The sequence below is a fragment of the Musca vetustissima genome, unplaced genomic scaffold (assembly GCF_032173495.1).
Source record: "Musca vetustissima isolate MV318-11 ecotype Yass unplaced genomic scaffold, APGP_CSIRO_Mvet_v1 utg11186, whole genome shotgun sequence".
NCBI lineage: Eukaryota > Metazoa > Arthropoda > Insecta > Diptera > Muscidae > Musca > Musca vetustissima.
The window spans coordinates 90,277-113,067 of NW_026882082.1; the positions used below are offsets into that span (position 1 = coordinate 90,277).

Sequence of the window (22,791 nt, forward strand, 5' to 3'; positions counted from 1 at the left end):
AATAAATTGTAAGTTTTTGTTTTATTATTTTTTGTTCATGCTTTGTGTGTTGTTTTTGTTTTGTTGTTTATCCTTAATTTAAAAAAACGAAAGAAAAGTTTTGTTTTTTAAATAACTTTGTAAAGATTTTTTCGTGTTTTTAAGATTTTTTTGTTTTTTTATTAATATTATACAGACTGTCCATTTATGTTCATAAACGCACTTAAATTGGGGCATTTATCTAATTTCTCGGGATCGATTTGGAAAACTTTGGACAAACGTTTCCAACTCTGCGCATCGAAGTAGTAAAAGGTGCCACGTTCTTTTGTACCATTTTTCTCATATTGGTTGAGGCCAGGAATTCGAGTTATCCAGATTTTCTCCTCTATGTGATATCTCCACTCACGACTATGTCTATAATAGAATAAGATGATAACAGGTATTATATATATTTGGAATATAGATATATGGGTTTTAGGAAGATAACATACAATTCTGCGGCAGCCATAAGTTGCATGATATCGCCGATATTTGTGTAGAAGAGGAAAAACAGCAGATCTTCTTGGAGTTTCTTTAATAGAGGCGAGGAAAGTTTATCTCTTATCGCAAAATTAATCAGATATTCGGGTGGCACATTATATTCAACATCTTGTGCTCTGAAAAGAAGGAAAAGGAGACATAATGAGATTTGAAACCAAATTATATGTAGATAGGATGTTGGAAAAAATATTTATTCATTGAAAATGAACGTTTCAATCACCTACCTGCAGGGATGATCCGCAAACGGTCCAGCGAATGTTGGATGCAAACTTTCTTGGGAATTTAGATTTAAACCTAACCCTGTCAAATCAATGCCTGAGGCTAATGTCACCAAATTTGGATCGGATTCTGCGGCACGCATAAATGTCAGTAGGCCAACCATTCCGAATTGATTATTCACCATACTCGCTGGTATATTTGTGACTTTACCTAAAATGACACGAAAGAACAAACAAAACAAAATGGCATGTTAATAATAATCCTGCGCAGGACCAACACTTCTTCTTAAGTAGTAATAGTTGAATTCGTAAATTAAGAAAGAAAGAAAGTAGTAAAAAGACAAATGATTTGCATGCATTTAATTTTAAATGGGAGAAGGAAGGTGGACTGACTATTATTATCATATAAATAATGTTAGAATAAAAGGGGGGTAGGTAGTAATAAGTGGGAAAAGGAGCGTACCATCAGGAGATGTTTGCACGCCGGTTTTCACCAATTTATTTTCGCTGGAATTATCGTTCGGATGTTGTTGCTGCTGCTGTTGTTGTTGCTGCTGCTGTTGTTGCTGCTGTTGTTGTTGCTGCTGATGTTGTTGTTCAATGCTACCACTATTACCCATACCACTAAGACCAGCTGATGCATTGCTGCCTCCACCACCACCACTACTACCACTGGGCTGTACACTACTCACACCAGAGTTATTAACGATACCACCAATACCACTGCCAATTACGCCACCACTTCCACCAACACCTCCACCACCGACACTGCTCGCTGCTGATGTGCTGCCGGGCGCACCGCCGGAGCTACCACCAACAACTCCCGCCGCTCCTCCTGAACCACCCGCACTATTACCGCCAGCTCCTCCTGACCCTGCTGTTGTTGAGCCACCACCACTGCCCGAGCCTACCGCACCGCTACCGACAGCGCCCAACCCACTATTGGATACAATCGAATTCATCGTCTTATCCGTACCATCCAAATTATTACTATCTGTTAGTCCGCCAATGCTTCCCGCATTCGTTGTACCATCGGAATTGTGTGTGCCCGGTAACGCAGGGAAGTCTTCATTGGACATCGTGAACTCGGATTGTTCTGACGTTGGTTGTTTCACCATGCCAACTGTGTGTGTGTGGTGGTCATTGGATTTGTGTGGTTGGTGTATGGGATGATGGACGACGTATGTATCGATTGATCGTTCCACGGTTACGGATTCGACAAACAAAAAAAATATATATGGAGAAAAAGAAAGAGAAAAAGACTCTTAGCATACGAATTGTTGTTATTTTTGTTTGTATGTATAACGCATTTGAGGATTTTTTTAGGAGCATATAAAGAGTAAAAGTAGAAGGTAAAAATACACAGAGGCCAATATATATAGGAAAAGGAGGAGATAGAGAGAGCGATTGAGAACATGTAGAATATGTTTTAAATCTAGAATGTGCTATCAATTCAATTCAATATTTTCATCAAAAGCTACTTTTTTTCAACATGGGTCAAATAATTGAAATATTAAAACGGGTAGTGGGTGGTTGTTGGGTCTTTACGAGGATAAGATTCAAATACAACACATTTGGCAGGTTGAGGTAGGGGTGTATTCTTTGAAATTGCAAAAATGATAAGCATTTGTTTTCATAATTTCGACGACGACTACAACCACCCACCACCCTAATACAACAAACTAAAACAAGGATTCTCCAATATTTTCTTTTACTCTAATTTTTAGCAAACAAAATTTCGAATTACTTACGAGTGCACATCTAATCACCATTTTCATGTACGAACGAATTATATTTTTGTTAATTACGAATGCCATACAAAATAATGTCGTATTACATGTTTCTTTATGTTCTTTGAGGGAAAAATTAAAATAAAAAAAAATGTACATTTTGGTGGTGGTGGCAGGCACACCACCTCCTCATCAATGAATCTGTGAAATTTTCAAAAAAATAAAAATCAACTTCTAAAGAAATGAGAAAAGGCGAAATCCTCCAAAAATCTAATGAAATTTATTCTCTAAGAATAGAGAATTTCTTTTTGCACCAGCTCAATGTGGCCCATTGCAGCTGATGGTGGTCTACGTAGGCCAGCTGAAGGTGTTCTTTCTTTATACATCAGCTGTAGGTAATCTTTGTAGCCCTTATAGCCATACTGACCAGCTAAAGGGCATATTTATAGATCTTTGAAGGTAATCTTTATAGTCCAACTGAATGTGGTATTTATTGGCCGGCCAAATTGGTCATTTTTGACCAACTGAAGGTAATCGTTATAGGTCTTTATAGGTTTGCTGAGAGTGTGTTTATTGGACAGTTGAAGGTAATCTTCGGCCAACCGAAGGTGTTCTTTCGATATTAATCAGCTGTATGTAATCTTTGTAGGCCTTTATAGCCATACTGAAAGTGTACAGCTAATTGGCCAGCTGAAAGAAATCTTTATAGGTCCTTGAATGTGATCTTTATAGGCCAACTGAAGGTGGTATTTATCGGACGACCGAAATTGGTCTTTATTGGCCAACTGAAGGTAATATTTATAGGCCTTTTTATGTTTGCTGAGAGTGTATTTATAGGCCATCTGAAGGTGTTCTTTATGGGCCAGCTGATTATGGTATTTATAGGCCAACTGAAGGTGGTCTTTATGGGCCAGCTGAAGATGGTCTTTAGTCTTTACATGTCCGTTGAAGGTCATATTTATATGTCAGCTGAAGGATGTCTTAAAAGGTCGTAGAAAAAAGTACTCTGTGGATTCAGACCCATTTTTTATCAGCTCTATATTTTTTATTTATTTTATTTATTTAATTCATTCCTGTAATACAAGCCACCAACCATATGGAATCAGTGATAAAATATGATATTATAGAGGATACTATGACCTAACTAAAACAACGGAAGCCTTTCGAGGGTCATCCCAAATTTACCAAAATAAAATACTCAATTGAAAATTCCAATTATTTAAACTACAATCATAGTGATTCAAAGAGAACACCAAACAGCGCACCACCAAAAACATACATAAATAAATGTTTAATGAAACAAGCCTAGCTCTATTTAAAAAAAAAAAAAACTATAAAAAATAACAACCAAATAAAAACTAAATATTTTCTTTTCGAACAAAGTTAACACAAAATAAAAGGAAATGTAGATCAAATTAACCAAAAATGAACTTATGATTTTTTTAAACTAAAAAAAAATAATACACTAAAAAATGAATACATACACACAGACACACAAATAAAATATTTTAAATTACTAAGAGAGAAAGTATGAAGTGTATTTGTTGTTGTTTTAAACTAAATAAATAATAATAATAAAAACGGAGGATAAATATTTCGTTGAAAAACTCACAAGAGGTAAAGAAATTACCATAAGGTTTGCTTCCCGGCGGCTGGAGGGGATTCGTCTGAGGCAGTGATTGATCGTTCTGGCCGCGGACATTTGTCAGTGATGGAAATTCGGATGGATCGAGCAGGGCCGGCGTTGTTGTGTCCCCACTGCCACCAAACACATTATGGAAATTATTTAGAGGGCCACCAGCGGCATTACCACTATTACCGTAACCTCCTCGGCCTGTTTGCATGAAATTACCCATGCTCGACTGCAAAGAGAGAGATTGAGAGAAAAAAAGAGAAATTAGTTCATTGTTATACAAATGTTATAAATGAAATATTAAATATTAAAAAACGATTACACAAATCTATAGCTAATGGTTGTCTTTATAGGCCTTTATAAACCAGCTGAAGGTGGTCTTTATGGCCATCTGAATTTGGTCTCTATAAGCAAGCTGAAGGCGGTCTTAATAGGCTAGTTGAAGGTGATTTTGTTGGGCCAGTTGAAGATGATCTTTATAGGATTTTATATACCAGCTGGAGGTGGCCTTGTGATTATGGCCTTTAGAGGCCTGCTTAAGGTTGTATTTTTATGCCACCTGAAGGTGGTTTTATAAGCCAGCTGAAGGCGGTCTTTATAAACCAACTGAATATAGTGTTCATTGGCTTGTTGAAGGCGGTCTTTATAGGTCAGCTGATGGCGGTCTTTATAAACCAGCTGAATATAGTGTTCATTGGCTAGTTGAAGGCCGTTTTATAGGCCAGCTGAAGACAGTCTTTATAAAACAGCTGAATATAGTATTCATGGGCCAGCTGAAGGAACTCTTTATAGGCCAGCTGAAAGCGGTCTTTATAAACCAGCCGAATATAGTGTACATCGGCCAGATACGGTCCATTTTATAGGCCAGCTGAAGAGTCTTTATAAAACAACTGAATATTCATTCATGGGCCAGCTGATGGTGGTATTTTGTAGGGCAACTGTATTTATAAAATCACTCAGAGAGTGAAAAATAACTGTTTTTTTTCTCAATTTGAATCTTCCTTGATAATCCTTTTAATAGGACTTGCGCCAGCTGATGGTGGTCTTTATAGGCCTGCTGAAGGCTTTAGTTACCAGCTAAAGGTAGTCCTTAGACAACTCCTGAATACTATATTTATCGGCCAGCTCATGCTTGCATTTATAGACCAGCTGAAGGGGACAGGTGCTATTTAAGTACAGCCATTATAGACATATTTTGACCTTAAGGCCATTTGGTACATTTTATAGAGGACCTAATTGGAGAGAGTAGTCCCTAAAAACGATTTGAGAAAAGTATTTTCGCAAGTCCACTGAAAAATCGCCAATATAGTATTGACGTTTCCTTCAAGCTCCTCTATCTTATTTTGCTACAATTCAAAAAATATATAAACTTGCTACGATTTTGGGATACTTACCATAGGTCCAGCTCCCAGGCCTTGCATTCGTCTTTCCACATATGGACGCTGGTTAAATACATTTGCACGATTACCACTACTTAACGCAGGACCACCAACCGATAGCTGAGCATTACGATTCGGTGATAATTGAGGTTGCGTTTGTCCATAATTTGCTCCTATGTTGTTTTGTTTACATTTGCATCCAAATGAAGAAGACCAACCAAAACAATCAACCGAAAAAAACCAGAAAAAGAGACACACATTAGAAATGGAAACAAACACAAATAAGTAATAACATTGGAATTGTATAACTATCTATTAACTAGCGACGACTTACCACTTGGAAACATGCCAGACGTGGGTGTTACATGACCGGATAATGAACTACCACCAAATCCGCCTGTAGTTCTGCCCGTTAGAGATGCATTTGCTATGCTTCTTGGGGGTTGTTGGAAATTTAAATTCGCCATAATCTGTTGTGGAGGAAGAGAAGAAACAAAACAATTAATTAGTATTAAAGAATATGTGAATGTGTGTGAATTCGTCTTAAAAATGTTACAAATTAATTAAATGCAGTTTTTATAATAATGTTCTAGGTTAAAGGAAACTAACTCTCCTTATCACCAATAAAGACAACTTTTAATTGTTATGATTCTGTTGTTGTTGTTTTAAAGAATTGCATTTCGTTTTATTACCCCTAGACACGCTCCCGCTGTTATGTGAAAAACCGAGAAATTGTCATTGATTTTAGATAACCTTTTCAAAATCAAGGCCATCCCCCTCCTTCAATTGTTTTGTTTATTTGCAATATGGCAAATTTACTAAACAGAAAAATTAAAAAATAAAAAACAAACAAAATTCAAATTTATGATCAAAGGTTTGAGTGTAAGATCATGTTGAAAGGAGTATACGATTTGAAGGTAGCACAGCAGTAATGTATTTACATAAGCTGGAACAGAAAGAAGATCGAGGGACGATAAAAAAGCAAGGAGTTTTTTTTATCAACGATATGTAGAATATAATTTGAAAATCGTAATTATAGGCCAGATGAAGGTGGTCAATATGGGCCAACTGAAGGTGGTCTTTATAGGCATTTGAGATGATCTTTATAGGCATGTGAGATGATCTTTATAGGCCAGCTCAAGGTTGTCTTTATAGGATAACTGAAGGTGATCTTTACAGGCCTTTATAGACCAATTGAAGGTGGTCATTTTAGGCCAGCTCAAGACGATGTTTTAAGGACAACTGAAGGTGGTCATTATGGTTAGCAAAAGGGGGTCATTATAGGCCTGCTCAAGGTGGTCTTTATAGGCCAGCTCCAGGTGGTCTTTATATGCCAACTCAAGGTGGTCTTTATAGGCCAGCTCAAGGTGGTTTTTATAGGCCTTTGAAGGTAAGGTGATCTTTATAGGCCATCTAAGGGTAATCATTATAGGCATTTGAGGTAATCTTTATAGGCGTTTGAGGTGATCTTTATAGGGCTTTATAGGCCAACTGAAAGCGATATTTATAGGCCAACTGAAGGTAATCCTTATGGGGTAGCTCAAGGTGGTCTTTATAGGCCTTTGAAAATAATATTTTTAGACCAGCTGAAGTTAATCTTTGTAGGCCTTTGGAAGTGATCTTTATAGGGTTTATTGGCCAACTGAAGCTGGCATTTATAGGCCAACCGAAGGTGGTCGTAATACTACAACTGAACAAGAACATCAGCGCTTTCTACCAAAGCTAAAGCGATTTTTTATGAAGCGTCGATTTGTTGGAACATAGGAAAATGGGATAAAAACACGTAGTGACCTATATAGAAACAAACATTACACATAAATCCCGGAATACCAAAATCAGGTCACTATGGATGAAAAATAGGCCTGACACCATCAAAATTGGCCAACATAAGGTGGTATTTATAGGCCATCTGAAGGCTGGAGTTATAATTGAAGTCCCGTGACCATAAAAATTGCAAAAAATATTGATTGAAACCTTGAAAATAACGAAACATTGGGGAATGATTATATGAGGTTCCACAACTTAAACCGATAAATTAGAGCCAATTGTGCTAAAAAATTATATCTGAAATCCTCAAAATACCAAATATTGTGGTGTATATTTTTATGAGTTTCATACAAAATGTGGACCGATTCTGTTTATTTTTGGGAGGAAGATTTTGCTTAATTGTCACCGTCTCCTCCTCGTCAACACAGAGTCTGCATTAGTCACATCATGGATCCACTTACTGGTAAAGGCCCTGATATTGCAATGACCAGTAATGATTCCTATCATTACTATTATTTAAGCTTTGCTCAGGTTCAACAATGAGTGTGTCCTTTTGGCAGACAGAGTGGGCTGAATAGATTTTGACACATTGCACCTAAGTTCGTTGTGTCAAAGTTCATAGGCTCTTTCGTCGAAGAACGCCTCAAAGTTCCGATAAAAATGACATATAGGTGGTTTGATTGAGCCGTCAATTGTTAGATCTGTAGATGGATGTCCTCGTCTAGCTAGTTCGTCTGCTCTTTCATTACCCATGATGGCACGCGGTGTCCTGATACCCAACACAGCCGACAGCTGTAAGAATTATTTTCCAAAACTGTTCTACACTTGAGGACGGCCTCAGATTTGATGTAACAGGACTTGATGGCTTTAAGAGCCGCTTGACTATCCACAAAGATAGTTACCGACGGTTCAACGATCTATGCATCCAGACTTTTTATCAATTCCACTGCCTTCCAGATCGCGAAGATTTCAGCATGGAAAACACTACAGTTCCTATCCAGCTTGTAGGTTAACTCAAGGCCTAGCATTTCACAATAGACGCCAGCACCTGCACCATCTTCCATCTTGGATCCGTCTGAGGAGGGTTACTCCGGTTCCAGTCGTTTCTACTAGGAATAACAATATATACATCGTCAAATCTCAGGACTGGTGATAATACTATTAAAAACACATTTAAATATGATTATCCCAAACAAAATAAATGGATTTTCGAGGACATCAATAATATATCAAAGAAAATTGGTTGTTAATCTATGTTTAGCCATAAATTTAGTTGTATGTGTTAAAATTTAAATAAAAAAGGGATGATTTTGTGTGGAATACAAACAATGTTTAGCGGTAAAGTAAGGACGAAGTATGTAAGGGTCAATATTGGAATATATGTTCCTCTGTAATGTTTTTTTTTTTTTGCACAAAATGAAACAAAATAATATTTCACACTTTCACACATACATACGTAATTTATATCTAAAATATAAATAATTGAGTGTGTGTGTTTGTTTGTGTATGTGCGTTTCAGCTTGCATTCTTCTACATATAAACAAGTATGAAGAAAACAAAATCCTACGCATGCACATACATTGATATACAAACAACAAGAACAATAGCAACAGCAATGGAATCGACAACAACAACAACAACATCATCATCATCATCATGAGATACCACACATCAGGTAGTATGAATAAAGGTAGCCAGTCCGTCAGTCAACCAGCCATCCATCTAGCAAGCCATGGGAGGCAGGCAGCAATGTTATTAAATGTATTTATGGCTATGTATGATATCGACACATTATGTACGCGGAGGACGACCACGACGACAATGGTTGTTCACTGAATTAGGTTTATGAGTTTGCCGCTTTAATAGCAAGGAGGAGTTCAAAAGAAGGATGATAGGATGAATATTTCACATGTGAAAAATAGTTATTCGGAAATGACTAATGACAATTAGAATGCCAATATAATTATGTTTTATATATAACGTATAATAGTAATACACAAATTATAATATCTCTTCGATAAGCAATTTATTTTGTAGATATATTTATTAAGCAGGAGCGTGTGTATGGCTTGGCGTGGGAAGATGGTGAATTAAGGTTGATTTAATATATTGATTTTCGGATAATGTGGGACAACAAGCAACGTATTTATAAACGCAAGGCGATAAGGATGCATTAACTTAAATATAAGTTAAGCGGAAATTAATTGCTTCTGAGGTAGGATTCTAAAACCGGAATAATATAATGTAGTAAAGTACGAACTATACACAAAAATACCCAAAAAGGAGTCGGAGTGTTTTGTCAGGAGGTCTTTAATCAAAAAAAAAAAAAAAAAAAACAAGATACATCTGTTCCATACTTGAAAGTGAGCTGCACACGAGTCTTTGCCGTCTGTAGGCCAGGACTGGACAGCGGATACAGGAGATGCTCAATTGTCTCCGTCTCCTCCTCGTCGACACAGAGTCTGCAGTAGTCTGGTATAATGGCCCTGATATTGCAATGACCAGTAATGATTCCTGTCGTTACTCTGATTTGAGCTTTACACAGGTTCAACAGAGAGTTTGCTCTCTTGGTTGACATAGAGTCTGCACAAAAGAAAAAAGGTGACTGGTGTGAATGGCCATGATATTGCAATGACCAGCTAAATGATTCCTGGCTTTAATTAAGTTTTTCACGTCTTCCATCTGATTTGAGCTTTACACAGGTTCAACAGTGAGTTTGCTCTCTTGGTTGACATAGTCGGATAGATAGATCTTGGCACAAAATTCCGAAAAAAGGTGACAGATGAGTGGTTTGAATGACCCATTGATTGCTAGATAATATTTTTGAAAAATATTTAAAAAAAAATCAAGACTGGTGGTCAGGTGCTGGTAAGGAGGCATATAAAGTGCTATCCAGCGTACTGTATGAACGACTGAAGGCAATGGTCGATGACCTGACCGGATTTTCACTCTGCGCCAAATCCTGGAAAAAACACATAAAAACATTCCACCTATTCGTCGACTATAAAGCCGCATTCGGCAGCCCTATCCGTTCAGAGGGGTTTAAAGCCATGTCTGCGTTTGGCATTCCTGCAAAAATTAATTCGACTATGCAGGATAAATTTAACTGGCACAAGATCAGCAGTTATAGTCGGAAAGAACCTCTCGGAGCCAATTAATACAGAACGAGGATTCAGACAAGGTGACAGTTTGTTGTGTGACCTTTTAACATCCTGCTGGAAAAGGTCATACGAGAGGCAAAGGTGAACAGAAATGGTACTCTGTTCACCAAACAACACATGTTACTCGCCCACGCCGATGACATCGGCCTAATGGGTCGAACATTGAGAGCGGTAACAGCCACCTTTGAACAAATTGAGAAGGAGTCTGCCAAAGTGGGTCTTGCAGTAAACGGCGTGAAGACCAAGCTGATGATATCAAAGAGCAAGATGTCCAGTAGACTCGTACCAACTGTAGAAATTGGGAACTACAGCTTCGAGGTAGTTAAAGATTTTATATACCTTGGTACCGCCGTAAATAAAACTAATGACATCAGTTTGTGTTGGCCAACAGATGCTACTATGGTCTGAGTAAGCAACTCAAAAGCAAAACCACCTCCCGCCAGACCAAAATCATACTCTACAAGACGCTGATACTACTTGTGCTGTTATATGGATCTGAAGCATGGGAGTGAAAAATTCTCCGAAAGATCTATGAACCGCTCAGCGTTGAAGGTGAATGACCCATGAGTTGTACCAGCTATTCTCGGACATCGGCATTGTTCGACATATTGAGCTCCAACGACTACGTTGGCTAGGTCATGTGAGAATAGATGAAGATGCCACAGTCCAAAAGGCATATAAAAGCGAACCAGTTGATGGTTCACGCAGAAGGAAAAACAGCGCAAAGATCTTTTTTAAGCTCGGCTTATGGAACAACCATTCTGTCACAAGCCAGCTAAGTATGTAAATATACTGTAATAAGGATCCTGTTTACATCTTTTATTGTTGCTAACGTCTATACTATATCTTCAAAACTCCATTGGGACAATTGGATCCCTGATTAAAAGAATCAATCTCATATTAAATGAACAACATTCTTCAACTTTTTGAAAATAATGACCCTAAATGATCCTTGTTCGATCCTCCATAATCTTAACATAAGCCAATGCTCACCATAAAATGCTCAAAATTACACCACGTTTTGGTATAAACCCTCATTTCGTTATATTGAGAATTTCAGGCATGTTTTTTAACCGAATTGGCTGTTATTATATATTATAGTTCTCATTGTGTGGCAAAAGATTTTTACTAAAAATTACCAATATTGGTGAAGGATAACACCTTCAAAAACATTTTCACAATATGTCCATGTTCCTACATAGATCCCACACATTGTCAATATTTTCAAGGTTGTAAGACAATTTTTCACCCTGAGAGGTTATAGTTTTGTTATTTCATTTTCTCAGAGAATAAAAATCCTGTCCAGCCAACAATTTATCATGGCATAAACCTCATATAAGGTTTTGATCGAGTATACCTATTTTGGATGTCCACCTCCACCTTGTTGAGGGGGTAATTCTAAGATAGTGTTGGGCATATAACCTTGACCACACACATCATGAAGTTATTTGTTAATGGGGTCGATTTATTTATGGAAACAACAACAATACATATTTGCCTCAAATTATTTTGACTCCTACCTAAAATCTAATAATATTTTTGGTTAATACGAAAAAAAACCAAATCATGTATTTTCCCGCTCTCTCATCAAACTTACCGAATAAATCTGTTATTGTTGAATGTCCTTGTTCTGAATGTGCTGGTGCTGCTGCTGTTATTGTTGTTGTTGTTTTCAAACGACTTGTAATACTCGAACTTTTGCTGCTTCTACTGCTACGACCGTAAATACAAGAGTTCACCGCATCTAACATTCCAAAGCGGCAAAATGGAACGTTAAAAGTTTTGTGTGGATGCAACCACCACCAATAACTGCTGCCAGTTTATTTTTTTTTAGCTTGGGATGCCACGAGCAGGAATCCGGCCAACGTGCAAGGTGTCTAAAAAGGGATATTTCCGTTTATTGGCAGGCGGTCGGGTGGGATAGCAGACAAACAAGGCGTAGGAGGGGTATAGAGTGGCGAAAAAAGAATCTAAAGCAAATTCTCTGTCAGCAACCTTGAGTTGGTTGCTACAACTGGTGCTGCTGTTGGCCGCTGTTGTTGCTACTCTCGCTTTTGTTGTTGGTTAAACTTTGTTGTAGTTTTGGTTTTTTTTGGATTTTCAATTACTTTGTTATTTTATTTTATGTTTTTTGTTTTGTCGAACACCGCCAGTTAGCTAGGCAGACCGTCAGTCCGTCGGAGTTAACAGCAACTGCAACAACAACAATATATAAATTGGGTAATGTGGATATTTCAATATTTCAGGAAATTTCGTGAGAGCAGGCGCAGGTGAGGAAGAAGAAGAAAAAAATGGCACAAAAACGGCGTCGTTAACTAACACCACACACACCAAACAGGCGGCGAGGCGATTCGAGCAAGCGGGGGGATATCAAAAAATACCCAAAAGCAAAAAAACAAAAACTGAAAAGAAAATCACAAAATTTTCGCACGTTTTTCTCTTCTTCTCGTCGACTCGGTGGCTGTTTTTTGTTGCCACAGAAACTCCAGCCAGCTAGCTGCTGCTCAGAATGGATGAATGTTTACCAGAATATAGGCAGCCTTCCTAGATATCGTTTGCTTTTGCTTTCCCCTGTGCACTTTGGAGAGATGGACGTCTTCGTCGTTGATGTTTACCTTAGCTGGTTGGTTGGTTAGTCGTTGATTTGGGTTTTCTTTTCCTTTTTTATTGTTCAGCAGTTCAGTTCGTTTTGTTGTTGGTGTTACTTGTCCAATTGATTGCAACACACAAACACACGTACGTATGCTTCCTCTTCTTCTTATTTTTTTCGACACAAACACTCACACAAACTCAACCTCAACTTTTTTCTTCTTCTTTAAACAATCACTTTTTTTCGCTTTTTCTCCGAAATAACAAAGTTTTTCCAAAAAACTTTTTCGTTCTTTTTTTTGATTTTTATAACTTACTTTTAATTATTTCTATGGAATATTGTAAAAATTTTTGTTTTTATTTTGGTTGAATTCGATTCAACCAAACAAAGTTTGTTTTATTTTCTTCTTCGACTATATTTTGTGCTTGTTCTTCCTCACGACGACAAAGTCTTTATTCGTTGGTTGGTTTTGGTTTCTTGATGTGTCCGTCTGTCTGTCTGTATGTCTCTATGTGTGTGATTGTGTTGTATTTAACAACGTCTCTCTAACTTTTTGTCTTTGTGTGCTGTTGTTTTTTTCTTTTTCAAAGCAGTTCAATGAAATGAAATTTCACCCGACGAACTTTATTGAAAGAGACTGTGCATGATGTTGATGATTGGAGGAGAATAAGAAAAATCACTTGGTTGTTGGATCAATTTGGTTTGATGGTGCTGCTGCTGCTGCCGTTTCCACTGACGCAGCTCCACAATTCTCCATAGAAAATGCAATTTCCTTTCAGAAAATTGTTCCAATTTTCCAAAGGATATGTTCCACTCGTTCACACGATTGTACAAATTCGCGTAGAATTTTCTTTTTGGCTAGAAATCAAACACAAAAAACCTTCCGCAAAATTTTTTATGGATCATAGCACGAATACAATTACACAGAAACGACGTTCGACGTTCGTGATGTATTTGGGCAATATGAATGCTGCCAAGTTTTCGATTGGCATCACTGGCAAAAAAAACGTACTTACAATTAGAGTGGGACAAATATATAATGTGTGTGTGAAAAGTGAGTAGTCGGAAGGGGTTATTGATGGAAAGACAAAACAGAAAAACCAATTATCAAGTACCGTTTCTTTACACAGTGTTGTAATATGATGTTCGGTGAATACAATGCAAGAGTTGTATTTAATTATTGACGACAACAAGGGCGACAAAAAGTACATTTACATAAAAGATTTTAAATCGACTCGATTGACAAAATCCACAAATGCTCCCAAATAGTTTACACATAAATGGCGATCAGCTGTTTGTTAGTATACATAAAAAATTATTTATTTGCGCCAAAAATATTTGTTTGCAATTTGAAAATAAAAAAGAATTACAACAATGAAAATGTTTTTGTGATGCTGTGATCGTTTGAAAAAAAAAAAACATCCAAAATCACAAAAATTCTACAAATAATTTTTATTTTTCATTTTTGTATTTGACAACCGTTAAATTTAAAAACAAATAACATGTGAAAACAGTTGCAAGTTTTGGTACATTGTGTGAGAGTTGTATTTTTTCGTACAAAACCACGTTGCATCCGTATCTCAATAGTATCATGGTTTCGATCATGATTTAAAATAAACCATGCCGCACGATGATTTAAATTTGTATGATAAATCATGGTAAATTCAGCCTGATTAGGAAAATAAACCCTGATATAGCCTTTAATCATGATTAGATGTTATATGTAAATTCGCTTTAAAATCCATTTACATATACCATTTTAAATTGACTCGATTCTTTTTGACGTATACGCTATGGAATTGACATTGTAGCACTAAGTATACTTTTAGATTTACGAAATCTGGAATTTATGATAATAAAAAGGATAAAAATTGCATGTAAATTTGTTTTAACACACTGAATTATTTCAACGAAATATTTGCTTTTGTCGAAGATCACAATAAAGGGATCTCATGAAACAAATTATATGAAATTGGGTTTCAGTGATCAAATTCTCTACTATAGTAATTAAGAAAAATCTCAAGTGAAGAACTCGATTTTTTCATGAAATCGGTTTAAATAATTCACGTTATAGTACGTTTACATTAAAATGGATTTCGTTGATCTAGTGGATTTAAATTATCAATTCCTTTGCATATATGTCAAACAAATCCTCATAAAGTGGATTTACCTGATAAAAACTTCAAATATAAATACCTTTTTACTGTTCTTTTTCAAACCGACGTAATGAATTTGTCTGATTTGTCTGTGAACTAAAGACACTAGATACATTAATGAACTGGCAATAGTTCCGATCATTCATTTTCCAGAGTAGTTAAGTTTGTACCATTTCGTTGCAGAACGACACAACTCTGGCAAAACGACGAGAACATAAAGATTTTTTAATAGAAAAAGACATAGAAATTGAATAAGAAATACATATTTATAATTGAATCAAAAAAGAAAATAAAAGATTTGATATTATTTGTGTTTTGTCAAATATATGCAATAATATTAGGCATAATTTGCTTTCAAAATTGCAACTAGCTGAAAAAATAATTGTCTAACGAGAAGAAATATTCGAGAAACTTTTTATTATTGAAAGAACAAGGAAAAAAAGTAATAATGTAAGTTGTGACAAAATTAACCACAATTGGTTAATTGCCTTTTTGTATTATTGTATTGTATTATTTTGAAAATTAAAAAAAAAATGAAATTAATTTTTATTCGATTCTTTTTATTATTTTCTAACAATTCGGAAAATTTGCTGGTGCCGTTTGCCGAAACAAAAAATCGTCGCCAACGCCGTCTGCTGCTACTTCAACTGGCAATGTGTTTGTGATGTGCATATACATGTGTGTGTGTCGTTGATACACTTGAAATTCGTTGCTGTTCTTTTTCCATCCTTTTTCGCCATTTAATTCGTTTCGTTTGGTTGGTTCATTCGTTCGCTCAGCAAACGTCGGTTGCGGTTCGTTGTCGTCTTTCCACCTAATAGTGATTTTATTTTTTTTGATAATACTTGGACCAAGAAAAGGAAAATATATAAATTCTATAGAAGGAAAGCAACGGAAAGAAGTAAATTTTGAAAGCAGAAAATTCAATTCGTTGAATTTTGTTGAAATTATTCGAAACTCCTCCACATATACACAACACACAGCAAAATATATAAAAATTGAAAAAATGACGTCTCTGGAACCAAATGTAAATCGCTTGCAAAATTTCAAAAACAAAGGCAAAGATCAAGAGGTAAGTAGTAGAATATTTTTCTTAAAATTTTAAGAAATGCCATGGGAATAGCCACACCCACATTATTTTGAAAACAAATAAGTTACGATTTTTTGTTAAAAATAACACATTTTTGTGTAAATTTTCCTTGAGAAAGGCACATGTTTTTGTTGTAATCATGTAGTCGGTCGGTCGTCGTCTTCGTCGTTGTCTAGCCTGTGATGATGGCGGTGGTGCGTGTGAATGTGTAAGGTGCCCATCATCATCGGTCAGAGCCAGCAGCAACAAAAAGAGGAGGGAAGAATTGGCGAAATATATAAAGAAACGAACGACGAACATGATTAGCTTAACCTCCATTTCCTGTCGTCATCTTCTTCTATATGTACTATTTTTCAATAGTTTTTTATAAGTAATAAAATAACAATTTAGTTATTTTATTGATTTTTTTCCTCCACAAACAAAATTACACTTTTTATTTGTTATGAAATTTTTATATTTATTGACAAAAAATAACGAAACAAATTTGTCATCGGCATTTTTCGTATTGGTTCACATCATTTTCTTCTTCGTGTGTTCTCATTGCCATCATTCCTCGTGGTTTGGTATTGTGTTGCCTTCAATTACGGTGATTTTTTTCGTTTTTATACTTTGCACCTATATTTACTGTTTGTTTCTCTTATTGCACACAGAATTATCCACACACACACACACATGCACGCAGGTTCATGAACACCATGAGAAGAGTGTGTGTATGGGCCTACAATTTTTTTTCATTTTGTTTTTGTTTTCTTTTGTTAATAAATTTCTTCTGTGCAAATTATCCACAATACAACTCTGTGTGGTGCGGCGATCATTAATTATGAAGTAAATATATACAGGGTTGCCAACATTAAAAAATCAATGTAATGCGAGGCAATGTTGATAAAATCTCGTAAAAAAAGAAAACAAAATGACAGTGAAGTAAATAAAATGATAATTAATTAATATAAATGGGAAAATATAAATTTATTAATTAAATATAAAAAATTTAATAACAAAATGAACATTTCATTGGGATTTTTGCCGATCAGAGCTCTGTAGGTACGATTTGTGTCAAGTGTTCTATAGTTTGACATTGTGATTTCATGCAGGAATAATGACAATGTATATCATGTGTGTTCAAAAAGCGTCTAAAATCAGGGGGCCGCACTATATAATTTCGATCGATTTCATGTAATTGATAGTACCTGAGACGAAGCGTCTGTCTGATATCCAATAAAAATTACAAAGGCGATTAAATAAATGAAATCATGGCCTATAAATAATTGCGCTCTACTCTTATATATAATTTATTATGGGCTATAATATAAATCCCATGAGCACCTCTTTATAGAAAGTTTGATTTTGGTCTAATTTTTTGGATTGATTTTAAATAAATGATTTTTTATTGTCTCTCTCTCTCTCTCTCTCTCTTTAGGAAATGCGACGACGACGCAATGAAGTCACCGTGGAATTGCGCAAAAACAAACGTGAAGAAACCATTCTCAAACGTCGCAATGTCCCCAATATGGACTCAAACACAGACGAAGATGATCAGTTGCCAAATCAAATCAATTTAAAGAAATTAGCCGAAGCTGCTGCTGATTCATCAAAACCCGAACAGCAATTGGCCGCTGTGCAAGCTGCACGCAAACTGTTATCGTCTGATAAAAATCCACCCATCAATGATTTAATTAAAAGTGACATTCTTCCCATATTGGTCGATTGTTTGAAGCAACACAATCACACCATGTTGCAGTTTGAGGCAGCCTGGGCATTAACAAATATCGCCTCCGGTACATCGGAACAAACAAATGAGGTCGTCAATGCCGGTGCTGTACCTTTATTCTTGCAATTGTTGTCATCACCCGCTCCAAATGTCTGCGAACAAGCCGTCTGGGCTTTGGGTAATATTATTGGCGATGGTCCGGCATTGCGTGACTATGTCATCAAGCATGGTGTTGTCCAACCGTTGTTGTCGTTCATCAAACCCGACATACCCATTTCGTTTTTGCGCAACGTCACCTGGGTTATTGTGAATCTGTGCCGTAACAAAGATCCTCCACCACCAGCCTCAACAATTCTCGAAATATTGCCCGCTCTAAATATCTTGATACATCATACAGACACCAACATTTTGGTGGATACCGTATGGGCTATCAGCTATTTAACCGATGGCGGTAATGAGCAGATACAAATGGTCATTGAAAGTGGTGTCGTACCAAAATTGATACCCCTATTGGGTCATGCCGAAGTGAAAGTACAAACAGCCGCATTGCGTGCTGTTGGTAACATTGTTACCGGCTCCGATGAACAGACCCAAGTCGTACTCAACTATGATGCTCTATCATATTTCCCAGCTCTGTTGTCACATCAAAAGGAAAAGATACGCAAAGAAGCCGTATGGTTCTTATCCAATATTACAGCTGGTAATCAGTCACAGGTGCAGGCTGTCATTAATTGTGGTCTATTGCCGAAAATTATTGAAAATCTACGACATGGTGAATTCCAAACACAAAAAGAAGCCGCATGGGCCATCAGCAATTTGACGATCAGTGGTAATCGTGATCAAGTATTTGCATTAATTAAAGAGGGCGTTATACCACCATTCTGTGATCTGTTGTCATGTCAGGATACCCAAGTTATTAATGTAAGTATGCAATTTTATTTTACTATTTATTTAATATAATTTTATTAAATTAATTTGTCTTATTTAATTTAATTAATTACAGGTCGTCCTTGATGGTCTTAATAATATGCTCAAAATGGCCGAAAGCCATGTACAAGATGTAGCCAATTTAATTGAGGAATGCGATGGTCTTGAAAAGATTGAAAAACTGCAAAATCATGAAAATGTTGAAATCTACAAACTGGCGTATGAAATTATTGAACAACATTTCTCAGATGAGGTAAGTTATATCATGTCCTCCCTCCTCCTCCTCCTCCCCCAATCACTCCATCTGCAAAAATCTAATATTTTTTCTTTTTGTCTATTTTACAGCTTGAACAGGCATCTATGGCGCCCGCATCCGATGGCGCACAATATCAATTTGATCCAAATGCCGATGGCAGATTACCGAACACATTTAATTTTTAACAAAATTTCCCTTATTTTTCAATGTGACCATGATTTAATGCGCGATAATACACAACGCCTCATCGTCGTTGTAGTGGTGTTGTCGACTTCTTCTTGTACATTGCAAAACCAATTTAAATCTTTATTTTTTAATTATTATATTATATATATTATTTAATTTAGAATCATAAACAAAAGAAAAAACAACAACAAATCAAGAGAAAAAAGAACAGCAAGAGAGAAAAAAACAAGGATTTAACAAATTTGCAAATAACAAGAACGAAAACCATAAACAAATTAAAATACTGAGTCCATGATAATTTAATTATTTGTAATTTAAATATTTCATAAATCATCTATATATAATTATATATATATATATACAACAACAAAAAACAAAAACCAAACAGAATTATTGAATTTCTGAGTTTTAAACACAATTTTTGAAAAAAAAGAAAAAAACACAATACATAAACGAATATTCTTTTTTTAACTTGACTTCCTATTATTTTTTTTATTTTTTGAAATTTATACTATCCCCCTAACTATCCTGTCTGCCCTGGTCCCATTCCGTCTTCCTGTTTGGTCACACATGTGGCAAATTCACTCGTCGTCCCCTGCTCCCCCTTTATTATTTACTCTTTCCCCTCCCCCCTAATAAGGAAAAGAAAACTCTAAACTAAATTTTACTTTAAAGATTTTTTTATTTTATAATTATTTTTTTTTTTTTTTGAAACTTAAAAAAATATATTGTAGTACGAACTACCATCAATTTTGTAAAGCGAATTTGTTTTTTTATGTCTTTGTTTTTATTTTCATTTCTTTTTTTTTTTTTTTTTAAAAAAAAATCAAGAAGCTTAAAAAGTGTGTCATAAATTCTTATTCATTTCATTTTTTTACATTATGCTGCACAAGCTGCTGCTTTTGTTGTTGTGACATTTTTTTATGTTTTTCATAAAAAACTAAAGGAGAAGAAGAAAATCCGCAAAGCATCATTCATTCATTATCCAAACTATCATGCGCCGCTCATCATCATTAATCACAACCACAATAAGTATTTAAAAACGCCAACATATTTAAAAAATATTAGAACGTTTTTAAAACACAACAATGAAAAATAAAGAAGAACAAGAAAATTCTTTTAAATCGTAAATACAAATTTAAACTATATAATAATAAAAAATCAACAACAATAAAAAAGAGCACTTTAGCATTATTTATCTACCACACACTGGCGCCCCACGCATTGCACAAAACAATCAAACTTTGGGATAAGATGATGCATACATTTTGTTTAATGGGCTATACGCGTGCTTTTATGCAGGGACGATCGTACGCAAAAGGTTAACCACAATCGTTTCAATTTAAAAAGTAGCTTGAGAAGAAGGTACGCTATCGACGAAAAGAACATTTTAAAATGATTTCTTATGTTGATGGGCTAAAAATATAGAGTATTTCAGTAGGTCTTCGATAGAAGATTCGATGTAGTGTGGCCACACTCATGCTCGATATTGAGGTCTACGGAATATGTTTTTTTTATCAATTAGTTGGCCATTTGAGTTTGCTCTATATATAGAGATATATATATTTGAATGTTTATGGGGGAGGTACCAGACGGACATGATCTCTTGCAAACTTTGAAACAAATCGGATGTTCCTTTCGTTTGATATTCAATTAACATATTTTCAAAATATTGAAGCGAACTGATAGGTCCCTTCTTCGGACATGATATAGATATGGCAAAAATTTTATAATGTACGAAGTTTAGATCAAATCGCTTGATATTGGATTTACAATTTATTAAAATTTTGACCTTTTGTAGGGGAGGTACCAAAAGGAGTGGACCGGTGGCACCCATATTCGGACATGATAACAGTATTACGATGAGTAAAATTTGTTTGAAATCGGACAGTGTATTTGTGAACATGATAAGGGGACGTATACGCTATGAAATTGACACTTCAGATCGAGCAGTCTAAACGTGATCTAAAGGTATAATTTTTATATACCATTATATCGTTATCATAGATATTATGTTCGGGCTCAACGCGTTGGATGACTTGGCATTCTTGATTACATCTGCAAGATCTTCCTTCGTAAATTGTTGTTTTACCTCTACTGCTTTTACACAATGGGCTGAGGTTGACAGACGTTGGCCGGGTGGGACTCGGGTCGTTTCGCAGACACCTCTGTCATGATACCTGCTGGGCCAGGATGCCTCTTCTTATACAACGTGTAGCATACAGCAGGTTAAAATAATATGATCACCACTTCGGGTCTGTAACAGTTATGTCTTGACAGCCATCCGGCATCACTGTTTGAGAATAAAATTCAAAATTGCCCACAGATTACATGTTCCGGTTACAATATAGCATTGCTTCTGGTGGTCTAGTCAGTTCTTTCTCTTAGGCTCGCATACTCCTCGTCTTTTTCTTTTTTAAGTAATTAATTAATTCAAAATTAAAAGAACTTATTTCCCATTATAGAACACCTAATTAAATCGAATCTCTAATAATTTATCTAACTTTATTAATTGGTTCTTGAAGAACAAAAGCAATTGAAATATTGGCGCCAAAATTACATTTTCTAATGACAAAGATGTCAGATAAACGATAAATGATTAGCTTAAATAATCGATAACATCACAATCCTTTGAATATCAAGCTGTTAGCTTTGCTTTTGGTTTTTTGCTCAGTGTACTTTATTAACTGTTGACGTTTACTCAGTGAACACAACATATTACTGTATTTGTGCGTGTTTATGAAAAGTGGTGTGATTACGGAGCTGAGATTTTTTATGATTTTTGAAAACAAAAAAAAAAAAAATAAGATAATAGCACAAAAACAATAAGTTGAAAATAATTAAGTTTTTTGGGTAATAATTTTTTATTTCATATTTAAATTTGTTTTTTGATGATAACAAGAAAGGGAGTCATGCACTATTGTCGTGCCATATGTTTTGTTGCTCTGCGAGAGGAGAGACGCACACAGTTGTGCTCTGTTTATGTAAACAAGTTGCTGCTGTTTCAAAATTGATTGTGTTTTTATTGTGGGTGCCAATTTTGTTTTTTATTTTCCGAATTCCGTTTTTAATTTAATTAATTTATTTCCTATACGGAAATTATTTTACATTTAAGAGATTTTTCGGTTTTCTTAATTTTGCATGCAATTGTAACATCAGTTTCAGTTGTTGTCGTTGTTGTTTTTGTTTGTCAAGGCCAAGGTATATTGAAGAGAAAGCGCCAACAAAAAGCTTTCACAATGTGAGAGACTTCTCCTCTCTCTCTTATTTGTTAAACAATAACAAAAAAACATATGTGGCGCACATATGGAACGTGTGTGTGTGTTTGAGTTTGGGGCTTCAGTGAGAAATTAAAAAAATTTCTATTTTTTTTTGTTTGTTTCATATTCACAGCGTAATTCCAATCAACAACATCAACAAAGTAGTAGTACCAGGTGCTGGTTCGGCTTGTCTACATCTCTGATTGTGTGT

The 22,791-nt window shown here is 35.6% G+C and overlaps 2 protein-coding genes across 3 annotated transcripts; one reads left to right on the plus strand and one right to left on the minus strand.

Moving 5' to 3' along the window:
* Positions 1–98: 98 nt before the first annotated feature.
* Positions 99–12,225, minus strand: LOC133328286 (regulator of gene activity). Of its 2 annotated transcripts, none has more exons than XM_061536836.1 (8): positions 12,005–12,225; positions 5,814–5,949; positions 5,495–5,652; positions 4,098–4,329; positions 1,201–1,860; positions 744–948; positions 471–635; positions 99–393 (listed from the first exon to the last, which is right to left on the minus strand). In XM_061536836.1, exons 2-8 carry the CDS (start codon positions 5,944–5,946, stop codon positions 168–170), a joined length of 1,779 nt encoding a protein of 592 aa, XP_061392820.1. In that variant the 5' UTR covers positions 5,947–5,949; positions 12,005–12,225; the 3' UTR covers positions 99–167. The 2 variants fall into 2 exon arrangements, with proteins under 2 accessions (XP_061392820.1, XP_061392819.1); XM_061536835.1 differs by having other exon boundaries at positions 4,080–4,329.
* Positions 12,226–16,107: 3,882 nt separating this feature from the next.
* On the plus strand, positions 16,108–19,352 carry LOC133328284 (importin subunit alpha-3). Its single transcript, XM_061536832.1, has 4 exons — positions 16,108–16,225; positions 17,661–18,872; positions 18,955–19,131; positions 19,224–19,352. Exons 1-4 carry the CDS (start codon positions 16,160–16,162, stop codon positions 19,317–19,319), a joined length of 1,551 nt encoding a protein of 516 aa, XP_061392816.1. The 5' UTR covers positions 16,108–16,159; the 3' UTR covers positions 19,320–19,352.
* The last annotated feature ends 3,439 nt before the right edge of the window (positions 19,353–22,791 follow it).